An 18450-nucleotide genomic window follows, 5' to 3' on the forward strand; every position below is an offset into this window, starting at 1 on the left:
AGCAAGGTTAAAAAACAAAAACAAAAAAGAAGAAATATATTCTTTAGATCAATTAGATGCTTAAACTACAGAATGCTATGCCAGTGTAAAAATAACATCAACACTAACGCAAAATAGAAGATTTGCTTAAATTCAACAGTTATTTGTCAGACACCATCTGCTTTTTCTTTCATTCTTTTCTGATTCTGATCTGTAAGAAACCACATCAGTATCAAATGTCACTTAGTTCTTATTCAAACAGAGCAGTCCAGACATAGCGGCTGCACCAGCTGACTTAGCTGACCTGGGCCCAGAGTAAAAACAAACCCCTATAAATCACCAGATGTAAGCAATTGAATAGTGATCAATTTAATTAACTGAACAGCTTTCCAAAGTTTACTGTATTGTTTTAGCCCTTCAGGCTTCTTCAAGAAAGGTAACTTGCAATTTGTATTCAAGGACAGAATTTGGCCAGAGGGCTACATATTACCAGCTTTAGACACTTTAGATTCCCATTGATAAAACCCAAATCCCACACATGAAAAACGCGTCTTTTCTTTTTTCCAATTAATAGTATGATAGTAACTATTTTTGTTAGCAGTTCCTTGAATATTTTAGAGAAATTAGATAACAGGTAAAAAAATGAAACTGATTTCAAGTGAAATCCTCAGGAATAAAATTTCCTTTAAAATCAACTGTTTTGGTTATGGGCCCTGTTTGCCTTTTAGAACTTTATACCCATATTACAGGTGCCACATCAAGTAACCTACTAATTTCTTTCAAACAAAACAATGAACACAGACATAATCTTGTGTCACAATTATATGTATTAACTGCAGCCATAAAAAAATTATGCCACACATTAAAATGGGCTCAAAAATATTGGCAAATAACCTTCTAACCTAGATACTTGTCCTGAAACTGCATCTTGAGGGGATTTCCCCATGTTGCCCACTGAAATTAATGGAATTCTGCCATGATTTAACGCAAGTGGGATTTCAGCCAAGATGCATAATGATAGAGTATAACTCTTGTTTTAAAGTCTGCATTGTACAAGTTTGTATAACATTTACTAATGTTTGTACAGTGCCTAGCACAACAGGGCTGAGGCTTCTGGGCACTACCACAACATAAATTAATTCTAATGCAGTCTTTGTATCTGAGGGAAGCATAAAAACTACAAGGATTAAGCTCAATTATACACATTTTAAACGACCTGCTAAATAATATGACATAATCAACTTCCTAACCACAAGTTGCTCTATTTCCAATTATTTCACTTTAATCTCTGTAATGCACATATTTCCACAAACCCTGTAGTGTTAGTTCCACTAACTAGGGACAAGAGTAAGATCTACTTACAAAGACAGAAGAGTTATATTTGCAGAGACTGGCCCCAGATCTGGAATGATCTCCAGTGCATTGTTGTTCAACTTCCTATTAATATTAGAAAAGGGAGACTCAGCTTTGATGTTAATCAGAAGTACGTACATTAGATTTGCTAAATTGATGAACAGCGTCACCCCAAAATTAAAAAATAATTCCAGTTTCATTTAATGTAAAATATCAGAACAGCAAACATCTTTGTTGTTCAACCAATTATCCCTAGAGAAACAGCTATACAATTAGCATACACAAACACTGATTGGGTTTTTTTTTTGGTTGTTTTTTTTTAAATTAAGACAAATTAACTTACACTTCCCGAAGACTATGAAGGTGATCCAAGAGACTGGTCTTGATTGAAGATAATTTGTTGTGACTTAAGTCCCTATGAGGTTACAAAAATAAACAGCCTGTCAGTTTTGCCATGAAATATTGGGTAAAGCAATATAATTTCAATCCAAAATATACTACCATTTGTTTCCAAGTACATAAAAAGTGGTTTTTTTATATTAGTAAAATTAGAATAGAAACCCATTTGAGTATACAAGGTATAAATAAGTGTAAATACCTTGACTGCTGCCAGCAGTGTCAAAGAATTTCCTATACCTCTGAAGAATTTAGAACTGTTCATTGGGGTGTGACCCATGAAAAACATCTTAAGACGTTGACTCATATACACCACCACCAACCCCTCTTCCCCATCCCTTCACAACAAAAGATCTGGCTAAAGCAAAGAGGTTTAAAATTCATAAACCAAGACTCATGGCAGTCTCATTCCTTGCATCAATCATAATATTTGTATCATTTACTCTTCTTACTTCTCTAAAGCAACACACAGACCCTAAGTACACAATGAGGACTGTCCATATATATCAATTCTATTTTCATGCTTTCACACAATTCAGGACTCCATTCCTACATAACCAAAATTAATGGGGATCTTAAACAAGCAGTATCAGAAGACAACAGACACAGGAAGGCCTAATTCTATTCTGAGTTTTAAGATGTCTATATACTAGTCACATTAATACTGCACTTAATCGCACTTGAAGAAGTAGCTCAAGCACTTAGCATGTGCCACTCTGTACTGAAGATCCCAAATATATATTGATGTAGTTTATAAGAAATCTTGTTAACGTCTTTGCAGCGTTTGCTACAAAACAAGCCAGGGTACTAAGAATGCAACACATTTTCTTGACCACTGTCAACATGGTGGTCATGTTTCTTGACCACTGTCAACAGACACCATGCATCTTTACCATATGTCCTCTGGAACATTTGACAACACCATAAAATAGAGTCCTAAGAAACTTTTGCTGTAGCCTCAGAAGTACTGAAAACATCACAGAAATAAAAGAATGACCACATAATAGAAGGCAGAGAAGCTAATTACAGAAACTCAAACTCGCACGTCTATAAAGATCTGCACAAGTGGCACAGATTCACAACTGATCTTGTAATCATGGCTAACCCTGTTGAAGACCTCCCCCTTCTTAGTCACTCATCCACCACAACATGCACCTTCCCTGGTCCCATGCTACCGCCTGTCACTACCTCACCTACACCGATTCAGCCACCCACGAAGCGCTCGCTGGACGTTATAACACGGAGTTTATCCAAGCCAGCAAAGAAAAACGGCACTTTTTTTAAAGAGTTCTTAAACTCAGTCCAGTGAGAGTTTGCAACGCAGACGCATAAAGAATTGCATCAGCACGCTTCAGCAGTGAGCTGCGGTAGCATCAGGTAAAGGCAAAGAAACTTCTCACACTTCATGACACTTTTCCCCATGCTAATTAAGCACTGAACAGTCATCCAACACGCCTGGGGTCCTCATCAAGCCATGCGGGCACAAAGTGTATTTCAAGTTGAATCTATGAGGAAACTCCGGGATTCCTTACTTTTTCTGGATGACTCAGTACAGTCACCCATACTGAGCATGCCAAACACAGGCCTGACTGCCATGGACATGTCTACTCTCCATCTACAGTTCTGGAAGTGAAGAAACCTGATGATCAGCATATCCTTGCTGCACACAGACCAGAACCGGCTTCAATCAGGCCAGGTTCAGGGCCTGTGCTAGGTGTTCTGCTCTGTGACTAAGCCCTGAACAACTGCAGATCCAGAGAACTCCGGTTTCTCTGCACCCACCGTTGCAGATCCTTGGACACAGGCGTAACACTTGCAACCCAGCCAGGCACCTAGGCTTCTTCAACAGCACATGTGGACAGTAAAACCATGTTTTAGACTCCCCCAACTGTTTGGTGCTTTACGCAGCACTTGTTTAATGTTGCCAGGACAATTCCATCGTCCCTTTTGTCCTCCCACGGAGTCAGAGATTTAAAAAAAAAAAAAAAAAAAAAAAAATTTTAAAAAAATCAAACATTAAAAATAATCCCAGGCACGTATGAGTATTATGAGGGGTACCATCAGTACTCGGTTACGAGGTGTGCTCCGAGCCAGCCAACTGTATCAGGCCCAGAGGGCTGAGGAGCTGTCGCACCGGCACCTGGCTCACGGCCACGGGCAGGGAGGAGATATGCGCCACGTTTCCCAAGCCGCGGCTGTGCAGGAGCGTGCACAGGGCAGACCCACAGGTGCAAAAGGCATTTTCCAGCACAAAAAAAGGGGGGTGAGGTCTGGGGGGAGCTACCTAGAGAAGGGGAACACCCTCCACCACCTTCAGATAGCCACGGAGGGTATGTTTTCTGAGACTCAGCTCTGGACTCAAGCGCCTAATACATATCTGCGCCTTTTTCCAGGTGTCTAAACCCCTACAGATTTTCCTCTTAAAGATGGAAAACCAATACAGTGTTAACATTTTCAAAAACCCACAAATGTTAGTTTCATCATTATGATTTTGAGTTCTCCTGTAAATGAGGTTAACCACACTTGAGTTAGAGGACTGCATCATTCACTGCTTAAAAATCTAGTGCAAACATTCATCTGGCCATAGACTGAAGAAAAATCCCTTTGTTTAACACCTGAAGACATTAGCTGCATAGATTTGAAATTCTCATACTGCATTCTTAAATGTAAAGACTGAAAAAGTATGCTGTTACAAAGACCTAGATGGGAATCTAACTTGGTCCTTTAAAGCAGACAGAGTAGAGACAATTTTTACCCTTAAACTTAATTCAATATTTGGCTTTAGTCTGCAGGGATTCTAAGAACTATGCAAATAAACAGCCAAAATTCAGTGAAGTTATGGCTGTTAGCGACTAATATGTTACTATTCTTCATGCTTCAGACAAGACTTAGGAATCAGTAATTATTTCAACAAAGAGCTTTCAACATTAGTGCTAAAAACCTGCATTTCTTCATTTCATCTAAAAACCCTGCAAAAGGTTTACTTAAAACGTTTGCCTAAAGGACCTACCAGACAGTAACAGACGTGAGTAGATTTGTTCTGCTGGAGTTATAACATGTTAAAAAAAAAAAAAAATCTGGCAGAGTCCTTAAACTATAAAAATCCTGCAATTACAACCACTGCTGTGCATGATCACCACACTGGAGCCAGACACTTTCACTCATAGCTCAAGCTCACATCCATCTGGAGTCTATCAAGGCAACCATGAGCGTAACAACTTACACTAGGTTTCAAACTATTTTTTTTGTGTTTGTTTTTTAACACTAAATATACCCTCAGATTTTCCATGTAGCACCTACTTTAAAAAAATACATACATACAAAATCCTCATTTCTGGTTTACTTACAGCAGGTTGTCAAACACAAGTTGCAAAATACCCTAAGCTAACCAACCACAAAAAAACCCCACAGACAATACTGAATCGCCTGTTTCACACAGCTGTATACATGCTTGTCTACCAATTGTTGGATAAAATATTAATTATAAATATTTTATTAAACACTATTTCAGTGCTACTGGCATGAGAAACTTCACCAAAAACAGCCTTGCAAGTTACATTTTTAAGTTAAATCAGAGTGGTTGGAAGTGAACCAAGAGTTAAAATATTTGTCTTTTACAAATATTCTAAGTGAAGCTTAAGCCTATAGAAGTTTCTGAAATTTATAAGCACTGGATCTGAGGCATTTTTTAAATACAAAAATCTATCATCCCTGTCGCAAAGCTGCAAGTACATTTCAGTCCAATGCATTTCTCAACATATCTTAAAGGTTTGAAGAAAAGGTTTGAAAACGAATCAGTATTTTTCCTCCACAGAAATGGAACTGACAACGTTAAAACACTAAGATTATTACTATGCATTTTCCATGTCTGAATTTTCCTTTTCTGTTAAAACCACACTACAAGTGGGGAGAAAGTCTCCTCTGTGATTACTTTTGCTACTAGAATTTCAAAAGCCATGAAAGATATAACAGTGAATGCACTCAGAAACTTCAGAAACCAGATTTCTATTAAGAAATTCTTTATAACAATAAAAAGTATATATACCTGTTCTTCACCTCAGATTTCTAATAAAAGTGATTGAGCATTTAAGTAGAATTGCCTCCACTTGAAAAAGCATGCCATAGTTTTTGAGGCCCTTCAAGAACCTGTTTTATGAAAGAAACTATTTTCTATATTCCATTACGTTTGTATGACCATCTTTCGTAACTCACAAGTCTCTGCATTAGAAAACTGAAACATAACTCTGAACATCAATGTTTGTGTGATAAAAACTTGAAAGGAAGGCTTAATGCATAAAGGCAGAGGGTGAGTGTTTCTTCACACATTTTATAAATATAACTTTTAGACTCTAACTTAATTTACAACACTTAGTCACAATTATCATCTTCTTCCTTAGAGAACTCGGAAACCTGAGCCCCAAGTCAAATTTTAAAATGCAAATCCAGCAACAGCTTCTTAATCAGTCCCACTGGGGCCTATAGAGCTGCTAATTCAGCAGAAATCAGGAGAGCTGAAAAACAAAAAGCCAGGCTGTAGCTGTTTTAAGACACTGATCCAAAGTGACTCATAAATCAGCTTGCTATGTTCAAGTTTTAGTCTGGAAAATATTGAAAAACAGCTGTGAAAACCATACGTCCCTTTTTTCTGGCAATTCTGGTAGAGAACTAGAGGATTTATAAAATGTAAATACTAAAGATGTAATACAAACACAAGTGAAAACCATCTTTCAGACTTTCCCTCCTGCCCCACTGGCAGTTTTCGCATTCCTCGGTGAACCTGGTGAGGGGTACGGCAGTGCCACCGGGAGTTTGCACACATGGAGGACACCGGCCAACGCTCAACACTCTTCCTCCCTCCCTCCCTCCGCCTCCAGCTCTGCTACACCAGCTCTAACAAAGCCACATTCTTGCAATCTCAGGACACGCATGCTGGAAGTAAATTGAAATCTAACTTCAGAACTATTTGTACACAAAACCATTACAAATGTTTATCAGTTCTCGGCAGACTGTTACCTTCCGTGAAGGCAGCGTCACAGAAGATGGCATCTTGGGCTAAAATCACGGTAAAGCTGGCAATTCTACCCTATTCACCCCAATTCATGAAACCTTTTCCGTACAAAGCAGTAGCCTCACACTTGCCACCAAAAAGAAGGGGACGCAACTCAGTATTCAGGCTCATTTTCTTATTTCCCTCCTTGTCCACTCTGAGGTCACGCAACCTTCCCACATTAGACACTCATTTTATTTCACCGGGGGATTTGAACACAAAAGGAATGAAAGAGTCAAACAGCACTTCAGAAAACCAACTTCATCCGACCCGCTCTCCATCTGGGCGAGTAGACAGATGGGCAGAGGAAGGTGTAAAGCCTAACACGGGCCTAGACCTTCTCAGGCACAAGAGCTTTCCCTCTCCTGCTTGGGAGATCTCGCTCGCGTATGTTGAGAACATGGTGTAATAGTTGTTGTTTTCCAAAGAGGGTTGGAAAGCCTGCAATTAAACTACTAGCCTTTGGCTATACCCGCTACGGACTTCGATGGAAAACACAGTAAACGTATACCAATAAAATTCATAAACAGTCTTTTACAATTTGTAAATGCACAGTTTGTTGCAACAATAATTCAGGCTATTCAAAACTTTTTTGCTTATGTAAAACTGAAACGCATTATAATCTTAAATTGCGCAATCCCAGCTCCAAGTACTGGAGTAGCTGGAGGTAACAACGATGCACTCTTCCTTGCTCTCTTATTAAGAGGGGAAGGAAGAAAGAGCAGGGCACTTCTAAGGCATTTGACACAAACAAAAGAAATATTTACACAAAAGCGGCCAGACCACATGGTTTGGTGACACCTACAAAGATGTACTCCTGTGAGTTTAAGAGCGAGTGACACAGCTGTCCAATGAGTAATCACAGCAGGGTTTCTTACAACAGACCAAAGCTTATTTATACAAGTGGAACTTATTTTCTCACACTTTTAAAGGAATGTGAACTTACATAAGGACAATTTACACTACCAAGGGAATTCTAATTAGAAAAACCTCCCTTGTGCTAACAAAAAAGCCCTGCAATGTGTTTTATTGTCTCTCAGTAACATTAAGTGGAAAAGACAAATTTGGATTACTGCTAATGCAAAATGCTTTTTAAAGCAACTCTAAAAATGAAAGTTCTGTGATTTTTTTTCTGCTTGTTTTTTGTTTAGCATGCTGTCACACCTGAATTTTAACTTAACAGCACTAAAGGAATCTAAGCTAAGAAACTAAGCTATGAAGCTTAGCTTAGCATCAAAAAAGCCTTAGGTTTTGTCAGAAAACTTATGTTAGCGTATTGAAATAGTTCAAAAGAACGGGAGGGATGAAATTTAATAGAAAGCAAAGCCAGTTGTTGAATGTAAAGCAGATCTGGTATTTGATTCGTATGCTTCAATCACATAAGCCAAAAGAAAAAAAAAAGTTTCTTTCTCCTCACACTTTCCTATACCACTCCTGGAAATATTCATCTCCCAGAGCCATTCCTATGTTCAGTTCCATATGGTGTCAATACAGCCATCCACATTTCATGAGTAAAGCAGCATGACCTCCAGACGAGGCAATTGAACAGAATTAGCCACAACTAATTGAAAGTCTTCCTGTTTACTTTAAAGTCCTTATCTCAATCTGCTTTGGAAATGTAATAGAAAATTAATACGACTAATATAGAAGATCTTTGAGTGACAAGAGATTAAAAACAAATGTGAAAAGTCCCTCAGCTATTTTCAGGCTTTTCGAAAGCTCCCATAAATTTATGCTTTGTGCATGAAAGTTTGTCACTGAAAGTAAATTTTCTACAGATGGCACTTCGGTTCGCCTTACTGCAGATTCAGTGAAGCCGTGCCACCGGACCGAGCGGGGCAAGCTCCGGTGTTCATAAAATCATCAAACCCAAAACTATCGGGGAATAAAGATGAAGAACTGCACAAATAAAACTGAGACCAGTTTTCCCGATCTGGGAAATAATCAATATTAACTTGATGGTCATTGCACGTTTTCCAAGAAAGTCATCAGAACTTTTTTCCTCCCCCTCTCAAAACACTGAGCAGCGCTCCCGGGCCCGATTTCACCCCGGGCGCTTATCGCCGCCCCCTCCCGGGGCCGCAGCCCGCCCGAGGGACGCTGTCCCGCTGCGGCTGCGGCCGCCGCCGCCGCCCCCGCCGCTGACAGCTCGGCCGCCGGCCCCAGGCGCTGCCCCCTCCCGCCCCACGCCTGCCCCGCGCACCGCGCTGCCGGCACCTCCCGCTTCGCTATCGCCACGAAACCCGCGCTTCCCTCCCCAAAACCCGCCCGCGGACGGGACCGCGGCCCCCGCGGGCACCCCGGCCCCCCGGGGCAGAAGATGGCGGACGGGCGCGGGCCGGCACCCCCAGCCCCCCGCGGTGCCCACCGCCCCGATACTCACAGCTGCACCGCCCCCCGCGGCAGCCGCTCGGGCAGCCGGCTCAGCTCCAGGCGGCTGCAGGCGACGAGGTGCCCGGCGCAGCGGCAGGGCGCGGGGCAGCGGGCGGCGGCGGCGCGGCCCCCCAGCAGCGGCGGCAGCAGCAGCAGCAGAAGCGCCAGGAGGGCGGCGTGCGCCGCGCGGGGCCGGCGGGGCATGGCGGGCTCGGAGCCGCTGCCCGCGCTCCTGTCCCTGGCGCTCCCTCACTGACAGAGCCGGGCGCGGCGCGACCTCCCGCCTCTCAGCGCGGGTGGCGGCTCCCGCTCATGCCCCGCAGCCGCCGCCAAGGGGGGAAGGCGGCGAGGAGGGGGGTGTGTGTGTAGAAAAAAAGTAAAGGGAGAAAGCGGGAGGGGGGCCCGCAGCGCCGCCCGCCGCCAGCCACTCCGCAAACTTTCCGCCGCCTCAGCCCGCCTCCGCGTGGCCGGGGGAGCCCCGAGCGCGGCCCGCCCCGCCGCAGCCCCCTCCCCCTGCCATGTGACAGCCGCAACCCCCGCCCGCCCCGCCGCGGCCGGGGGTGGCCGGCCTGCGCCCGCGGGGCTCGGGGGGGGGGGGGGGGGTAGGACGGCGGGCAGCGGGCCCGGGGTGCCGCCGCCGCGGCCCGGCCGCGGCGGCGGCACCCCGGGCCCGCTGCCCGCCCCGGGGGTCAGCGGCCGGCCAGCCTCGCAGCACGTGCGGGCCCTCACTGCCTTCCCCGGCCTCTCCGGGAGCGGGCGTGAGCGGGCAGCGGGCCCCGAGTGCCCTGAGCGTCGCCCACCACCAGCGGGCCCAGGCGTGATGGCAAGGGTGCCCAGGCCCTGCCCGTGCGGGATTTCCCTTCGCCGTTGCGCTGGTTAGCACAAGTCGGGGCAATCCAGAAGCTGCTCCAGAGGCTCCAACAGGTTCCCAGCCAAGCCTGGGGTCACTGGCATGTAAAAGGTGAGGTGAGGTTAACTCCTGCCTTCCGGGTCCTGCGCGGCTAGTCCAGACACCGTAATTAAGCCCATTATGTTCCCCACAGGATCCCAGCTCCAGAGGTTCAGGGAAGTGGGCAGGGCGTACAGATTCCACATCTCTGAGGTAATCTATGTAATTTAAGTAAAAACCTATTGTTCAAGTTCCATATGTAAGCCCGGACCCTGCGATGGATTCAATTATCTTAGGCTTCACACACCCCTACTCGGCAGCAGCAGACGTCAGACTGCTCACGGACGTTGTGCTTTCTCTCCCACCTTTATATCTATGCGTTTCACCTCAAAGATTGTAGGCAGCTTAGACGCTGGGGACCTGGAGCCTCAAAAGCCTGACAGGTCCGATATTAAGATTTGTAAGGCTGAAACTTTGTTCCTGTTTTTATCGTTCCCGTGTGTATCTCAGGACGCAGGTTAAATTAAAGAAACGAAACTACGTTTTATTTTAGATCAGGAATCCTGAATTTGCAAGCCAAGCAGGCAAGTCCTGAGTAACTACACAGTCACGTGCCACTGTCAGCATGACTGTTCCAGGTGCATAGGGTGTGCAGAGCTGTGTGGTGTTTTGTCAGCTTGTGCTCCATTGACCACTGGTGTTCCTTAAGGAAATTACTGCAGGAAAACAAACACTGCAGGAACACACTTTTTTCCTACACGTAAGAGCAAGCAAGCAAACAAACAAAATACAGGATAAAAATTAATTAGTATATATTTACAAGTTACTCTCATTTATTTGTTGTAAATGAAAACTATCTGGGCAGCATTGGTGTGTCGTAGTCGTTCACTTTCTTTGCAGACGCCTTTTTCCTTTCAAAAACGTTAAGTTGACATTAGATTAACAAAGCCTGTGAAACACTGAGCTGCTCTAAATATCCAGTAGGACAGTGCCAAATTCAGATTTTCAAAACTATCCATCATTAGCCTGTGCCTGTTCCCACTGAAGTCAGTGGGAAAGCTGCCTTCTGTTTCAAAAGTACCAGCATTTGTTCTGGCTGTCCAGTTGTTTCACACCATTATACTAAGATAGAGACACTTTAACGTGTTGTATTCATATTTAGTACTTACTACTTTTGCAAAGTAATCAAAAATTCAAGACGAAGACCTTCATGTTTATGTTGCTCCAGAGAATTATTGAGCACCTTACTAAAATTAAAATGGATTTAACGTAACTAAGCCTTGTACTACAGTTCCCAGAGTGCACAGCAAAGGGCCTCTTATTTGGGAAAAGTGAGCTTGTCTTATCTTGAGTGTCGGCAAGGGCAGTGATTCACTGGTAAGTGGCAACAGTCATTGAGCTGTCAGTTTTAACATCCAAGAGAATGAAAGAGTAGAAACAAAGCATTTTGAACTTATTTTATCATAGCAGTCAATAATACACATGGTGCATGTGTGAACTATGGAACAAGAGGGAATCTGAGAAAAGCAGAAAAAAAAAAGATGAAAAAGTTGAAAAGGGCAAGAACTTCTGTTTTGTATGTTTGAAAACCACTCACGCAGTCATGGAATACTGTCCCCTTAGAAAAACCTAATGCATATTTAGTGCTAATATATGAAGCTGTTTTAAATTAAGCAAGGTAAATCAATTCAGAAAATTAATCCATTTGTTGTTGCAGCTTCTTTTCTCAGGATACTCAATAAACTGAAGATACTATGAATTCTAAAATGCTTCAGAGCCCATGACAGAAGGTCTTCCCACAGGGAGATTTGCTTTCTTCAGAACTCTCAGGGACCAATTCTGCACCTGATGCGAATGCTGCAAGAGCTGGCAGCCCCCAGTCCCAGGGGTCTTTTCATCATTAGTTTTAGGCTGAGAGCGCACCATGATTGTACGTAAGCAAATACAAATGTCTCCTTCACAGGTCTGGCTGGACTATATCTGCCCTAAGTAAGCTTATATCAAAATGAGAGGTCTCACGTTCCTCTACCCTGTTACCTCCACATGTAGCAAGGGATTTCTGCTGACCCTTGTTTGGCATCATACATATTCAACAGGATTAAGGGACTGATTTGACTGAAACCCCATCAAAAATAATAACACACACCCCCTTTAGTTCTGAGTTGGAATAATTCCCTTCTCCAGTTTTCTATGTAGCTACACAAGGAAGAGGGCTTATTCATGGTGGTTGCGCAAAGACAGGCCCTTTCCATGGCAGCCTGAATATAGGTCAGCCTGAAGGGATGATGTTGAGGAGGGGGAAGCACAGCTGCAGAGAAAAGTTCTTGTAAAACTAGACCCTCAAGCTCTCTGGTTTACAAGATCAGTTTCCTCCACCAGACTACCGAGCGTAGTAGTCTGGGTGAGTTGGGAGTGGCGGAAAGGAGGTTGCATAGTGAACTGTAGACCCTTCTTTGGGATGTTACGGGTTGACTCTAATGGTGTCTTTTTCAGTCCCTGATTATTTTAAATCAGATAAACATGGGTTTACAGATTCAAGTCCAAACTTATGTTGTTTAAAATATGCGCTCACTTCAGGCAAAAGACACACCCAGAAGCTGTCTAAGTATGATTTTTTTACATATCATTAACACATTGAAATCAGGCACTGCTTTCAAGTAACCTACCTCCAGAAAAGGTCAACCTCAAATCAGGCTGGTTTTAGCAGATTACTAAAAGTAATTTACCTATTGCTAAATTAAGCAAAACCAAATTAAGATACCATATTTTCTGTTCTGAGTTAAATTTAGAACATTTTTTATAACATTAGTAACTTGTAACAGTTTGATTAAATTCAGGTTTTTTAGTCAGTTTTCAAAGGAGTCTCAAGCCACTACAAGAGACGATTACATATAGGTGTATGTAGTTATGTATAGTTAAATCTGCAGGATTTATGTCAGAAGGTCAAGAGGAGTGAACAGTTACATCTGCTAAATAATTATGTCCATTAAGGCCACCCTGGGAATTAAGAGTCTCCCCATGTACTCCTGGATCACCAGGTAATCCAAATCTGTGTCTAGTATTCGTTTCGGATTTTCTGCTTTTCCTGGGTAAATAAAGTGATTTAGGTAGTTCAGCAGCAAAAAGCAGAAGCAAAGCAGAACAACATTGCTTATGCTCTGACACATCTCAGTTCTGATAGAGTGAGATACAAATCAGTGGCCCATCTCTCCACTTTCCTATCAGTAAATGGCCCTGTAGGAGTACTGGCAGAATTAATGTCTTGTCTATTTATTCCTAAACCTTCCTAGTTCCATTTTCTTTCTAGTCAAAGAAGACGTTTAGGACTATCTGGGAGAAGGAAATGAAGAGTTTATCCTCTCAAGATTATCACTCCCTAATACAGGTTCCCCAATTTAATCCGTTTAAAAAAAAAAAAACCGCTAACAAAACTGTTTCTAAAGCCACAACTGGAGAGAGGTGAACCAGTGAGACCCATCCTGCTTAAAAAACAAAAGTGGAGCAGGACACATTTGTGGAGACTGCTTGCATACACGAAATAGCTTGCAATAAGCAATAGAAGGTTTTGCCTCAGGCACCTGTCGGGAAGTTACTAAAGTCCCACAAAAGCTCCCTATTGGATGCAGAAGGCTCTTTTCACTTCTTCCCTTTGTGTGTGTCAACAGGAATCTCATCCAATATCATGGAATATTTTTCATGGAAATGACTCTAAATGCAAAGGTTTCTCACCCTCCTTTTCTTCTGCCCATTGGGTATAGCAATTGATATTACTTTAAGTTTATAATAACACTAAGACTTCATGATGATTTATTTCAATTCCTGTGATTAACCGTTGCAATTTCACTTGCATTTGAGGAAAACAATAAAATGGCCTTAAATAATTTCCTAGTAATTGTGAATCTCCTACTCGTGTGTCGTAAGTCCATGGTGAATATCCCAAGGTGCATACAGAAATTTATTTTTGGTAGTAATTATACTTGACTTTATGTGATCCAACACTGAAACCATGAAAACCAAATTATGCATAATTTGAATGCTCTGGTTACAACCAGAAAAACCATATGAACTCTTTCTGAAAACTTTGCCTAGGGCAGAAAATGTTCAGCTTTTACAGAATTCATCCAAACACTGAGTGTTTGCCTCCATTACAAATAAACTTAAACATCCTAAGGCAATCCACATTAGTGACGATTGTTAATGTCTTCAAGTCATGTCCTGCATGGGGCTAAGTGGGAAGTTAAGTGCATGATTGGAAGGACAATTAAACAATCAACATCTACAATGATGTAACTTCAAAGAGGAAAAAAGAAGAGTTAGTTTTATGTCATTAAGGAACACTCAAGTTGAAATGTTGTCAATTTGAATAAAAATAACTAGATGTAATTTCAGGATGGTGCTACTGTAATAAAACACCTGCCAGGTCTGTTCTACTCGTTGTTTTAGTTTGTTGGGTTTTTTAAAATAATCTTTTAAAATAAGTAAACGTTTTGTGGTAAGAAAGATCAAGCAGTGGCCAAAAAGGGAATCCAAAAGAGATGCTCTGTCGAATCTAGCAGTAGCTCTCCCAGATAGTAATACCTCCGGCTCTTCCCTGCTCCCCTTCCTTGAGGTGGGGGGTTACAGCACACAAAGCACAAACACATGTTCCCTTCTGCAACGGGAATGGAAATTTCTGCCAGAGGAGAGGCATGGGTGCTTGATGGCTGTATTTGCTTAAATCATCACAGGCAGATTTGGTAAGATTTTTATCAGTGTTTTGTGGCCCCCCAATGTTAAGTATTCACCACATTTAGGTGTGTAACTCTCATTGAAGTCAGTGGCTAAAAGAATCTCACAGTGAGAAATCAATGGGAGTTTGGGCCTAAATCTTTGAAGAATTTAGGTCTGATTGTCTGTTGGGGGGGAGGGGCGGAACGAGCTGCAGCTGGGGCTCATCTTGTGTAATTTTAGCAATTTGGAAGTTTGGTATCTGTTCTAAAGCAGTTATCTTGGCTTCTTCTGTAGTCAGTGGAGAAAGACACATCCAGAGAGTGATTACTACCTTTCTAAAATAAGCAATCAAGGCATTTGGAATGAATCAGCCTCTGGAGGTTTTTCTCCCGCTCCATTGACTAGACAGAGCCTTATGACTAGTTTAGACTAGACCCTGGATTTTTAGACGATTCCCACTCTGTGCCTTCAAACACAGACATTAAATAGCTAAATAGACTAATATGTATACATATTTCTCAAACTTTTTCAATTATTGGTACCTGAAATGTTGTTGTAACAGCAATAAGCAAAATTTCTCACAAATCTGAAGTGTAGTTTTTAATTTTATTATAACCCTGCTTTGTTGTCTGCTGATGTAAGAAGTTGTATTAAGGACTTACGAACAGATTTAAATCTTGTAAGATTTAGTAAAACAAAGGGGAAGTGCTATGCTTAAGTGAAGTGTCATGTACAAATAGAAAATGAGGACCCTGTGGAAAAAGACGTAGTAGTGCATCACGAACTAAATAAGTATGTGTCAACAATGAAACATCAAAGAAGGCATTTTGGGATATATCAGAGTTTTCTATGTGAGAGAAAGAAGTAATGTTCTGTTGAGGGCTGAGATGAAGTACTATATCCCATTTGGGGGTCAGATATAAAAGGAGAGGAGTGGAGAGGAATGGAGTGGGGAGGAGAGGGCTACAGAAGGTGGGTAACAGGCTCAGGAGGACACAGTTTACAGCTCTCGCAAAATGAATACGCAGTGTTGCAGCGCAGCAAGCAGCACTTGAGATTTTGCACAAAGCTATCCCATTGCCATCATTGGGAAACCAGAGTCTCATAGCAGACTGTAGTATCGTCTGGACTTGCTCCCCCCTTTCTGCTGTCTGCTGCCTGTTGCTTTCCCAATTATTATATAAAACAAAATAAGCAAGCACTGTCCCGGTAAGAAGTTGGCCAAACACACATCGCACCACTTTCACAGCTGCTGAAGTGGTTACTTGCAATAGCTATGTTTGCCAATAAAGTCTGACTTTCTGAGCCGGAGCATCAAAGAGCAGGCTGGATCAGACAGCAGCAAACACAGCCTGCTGATCTGGATGGGCTGGGCGCCAGCTACAGCCCAGCAGGAGTTGCAACAAACACCGGCACTGTACACCAGCTGGCCAGATTGGTGAACAATGGTCTGCAACACGTTCTTTGTATTGATCTTGTCAATACGGAATTGGGAGAAACGGCAAGGGATACCGGTATGAATCCTGTTCATGGCTCTGACACTTTTGGGGAATCTTGCACAAGCAAAACTTTCTATGGCCTCTTTTGCATCTCTCACATGCAGGCAGCATGGTTTGGGAAGCCTCTGAAATGCAGGTGTCACCTTCCAAATAGCCCTGTTAGCTGCCAGCTAACACTAGGAGGCTGAGGTTTGTCCATTTCCTAATGGCCATGGCACTTCTTTCTGCTAGGGTAAGCTAAGAGAACCATCAGCACACATTTCCATGAATGTTGTCCCTTGTGAAGTTTCTCCTTTGTTATTTTCCCTCCCAGGTCTGCAGCTTAGTCATCTCCTCTCAGTCACTGCTCCCTCTCACAGGCCCCTCTACACTTTCCGATCTATCAAAGGAAATATTTAGCAGCGCAGAGTTTTGCACGTGTTGAATCTTGAAATACTTTTCTGGTTGTATGCTGTCATCTCCAAACAAGAAACTTCTGGTTCAGGGACTCTCCTTTGTTCTCTATTGCTGTTGCAGCTTATATGGAGAGAAAATAAATAGCATAAAAGGGTGCAATGCTTTAGCATTGCTACAAGGCAAATAGCTCAGCGTACAGTTCTCTTTGGACTGTACTGACCTCAGCAGTAGAAAAAACCTTCTAGAGAGACGCCAACAATGGTGTCAGCACCCTACCACATCCTAGGTGGATAAGAAGACACAGTGCCACAATGTGGGTCATTAGGTGCCTTGGCCCACAGGTGCAGTGTCAAAATCAAAGCAGTACTACCACATACATGATCAGGCTGGGCACAAGTCTGGCAGCAGTGATTAAGAAACCATGGCTTTCACTGAATTGCAGGCACTAGATAATTGAGTGATTCTTTGAGTGATTTATAATCAGGAAAGTTTCCGTAAGGTTGGCTAAGCTACTTCTACAGTATGAATTTCCCAATTTGGGGGGGGGGAGCTAGAAACTAAAGTAAACAGGAAGAGGTTTGCTGATCATTTTAAACTTTGGGAAAATTACATCTTATTTTAATCATAATGAAAAAAAAAATCCACCACTAATACACCATGTTATCCACATTAATATTTTTCATTCTGATTTTTTGTTAGAAAAAAACCTGCTAATGATAAACACAAACTTTCCTAGAATTTTGATAAAATCATACACACACTCACCGAGTACCACATGTGAGTAATATTTCAGTTATCCCACTGATGTCACTGAGATGGAATTAAAAGTGCTGAAATTTTCAGTGATGGATATTTCACCGCAGCTGTGAGCAATGTGTTCCTCGGAGACTGTAATTCTCCCGGGGCAATGTTAAACCCTTGGACTTGCATCTTATTAGTAAAATAATACAATTTAAAAATAGTATCAAAAGAGGTCTAGCCAAGAAATTTAGCCTTGTGTATATTTCAGTTTGTATATAAATTAATCTCTTAAATTATAAATAAATGTGCTTTTTACACATATATATGGCTGCGTGTCATAAAAATAAACCATAAAGAATGTTAAAATAAAATCAACAAGAAAAGGGCATTCAGAGTTAAAACTAAAACCATAATCTCTTACATGGCTTTTGAACGTATGTTGTCTAAAAAATGGCAACAATTAAATATGAAGTGGTAGGATTTTTTTAAATTTTTAAGTATAGCTGCCTGACTTCTTTTGCATTTCAAGTCTCTTACTCTAATGCTTTCCAAGTACTTCATTCTCTAATTTTATTCTATTAAACGGATGTTTTTAAATTAAGTATATATTTAATTATAAAATATGTTAGAGCAGCTCACACAAATGAATAATTCTATCAAAGAAGCTACTACTGACTACTTTGCAAGTGCAAACAGCCCTTTGTTGTTGTCGTTATTTAGTGGCATACACTGATCTCCAGAGCTGTAACAGACTATTGTAAAAAGCCCTGATTGAGAAGAGCACTGGAGCATGTATTTAAGAAGAAGGTTTGGACACGAAAGGGAAAGCCTGGTGGGGTGGATGGTGAGAACCCTTCCTGACCAGGACCCCTTCATGAACTGCAAGTGTTCGGTAACCATGAGTAGCTCAAAGCTGTCTCTAGCACTACTTCAGCAAATCAGATGTGCCTGAAGAGTCTCTAGTCTGTGGCCTGAGTACCTTTCCATACCCGCGGACAAGTTTTCAAGTGGGGAGGATGAGGGAGTGCAGTGCAAACAGAGTATCCCTGTGAACAGTTCCTCATACC

The 18450-nt window shown here is 42.2% G+C and overlaps 1 protein-coding gene across 1 annotated transcript in view; it reads right to left on the reverse strand.

Annotated features, from left to right (window-relative positions):
- The window catches only part of LRIG3 (leucine rich repeats and immunoglobulin like domains 3), a 43513-nt gene extending 34104 nt beyond the window's left edge, over positions 1-9409 (reverse strand). The window contains exons 1-3 of the mRNA XM_076331911.1: positions 9159-9409; positions 1676-1747; positions 1342-1416 (exon numbers count right to left, since the gene is read on the reverse strand). Coding sequence (XP_076188026.1) covers positions 1342-1416; positions 1676-1747; positions 9159-9352 — 341 coding nt within the window. The 5' untranslated portion in view covers positions 9353-9409. The remainder of the gene's footprint in view (positions 1-1341; positions 1417-1675; positions 1748-9158) is intronic.
- Positions 9410-18450: the final 9041 nt, after the last annotated feature.

Source organism: Aptenodytes patagonicus, chromosome 1 (genome assembly GCF_965638725.1).
Source record: "Aptenodytes patagonicus chromosome 1, bAptPat1.pri.cur, whole genome shotgun sequence".
In the NCBI taxonomy this organism is placed as follows: Eukaryota; Metazoa; Chordata; class Aves; order Sphenisciformes; family Spheniscidae; genus Aptenodytes; species Aptenodytes patagonicus.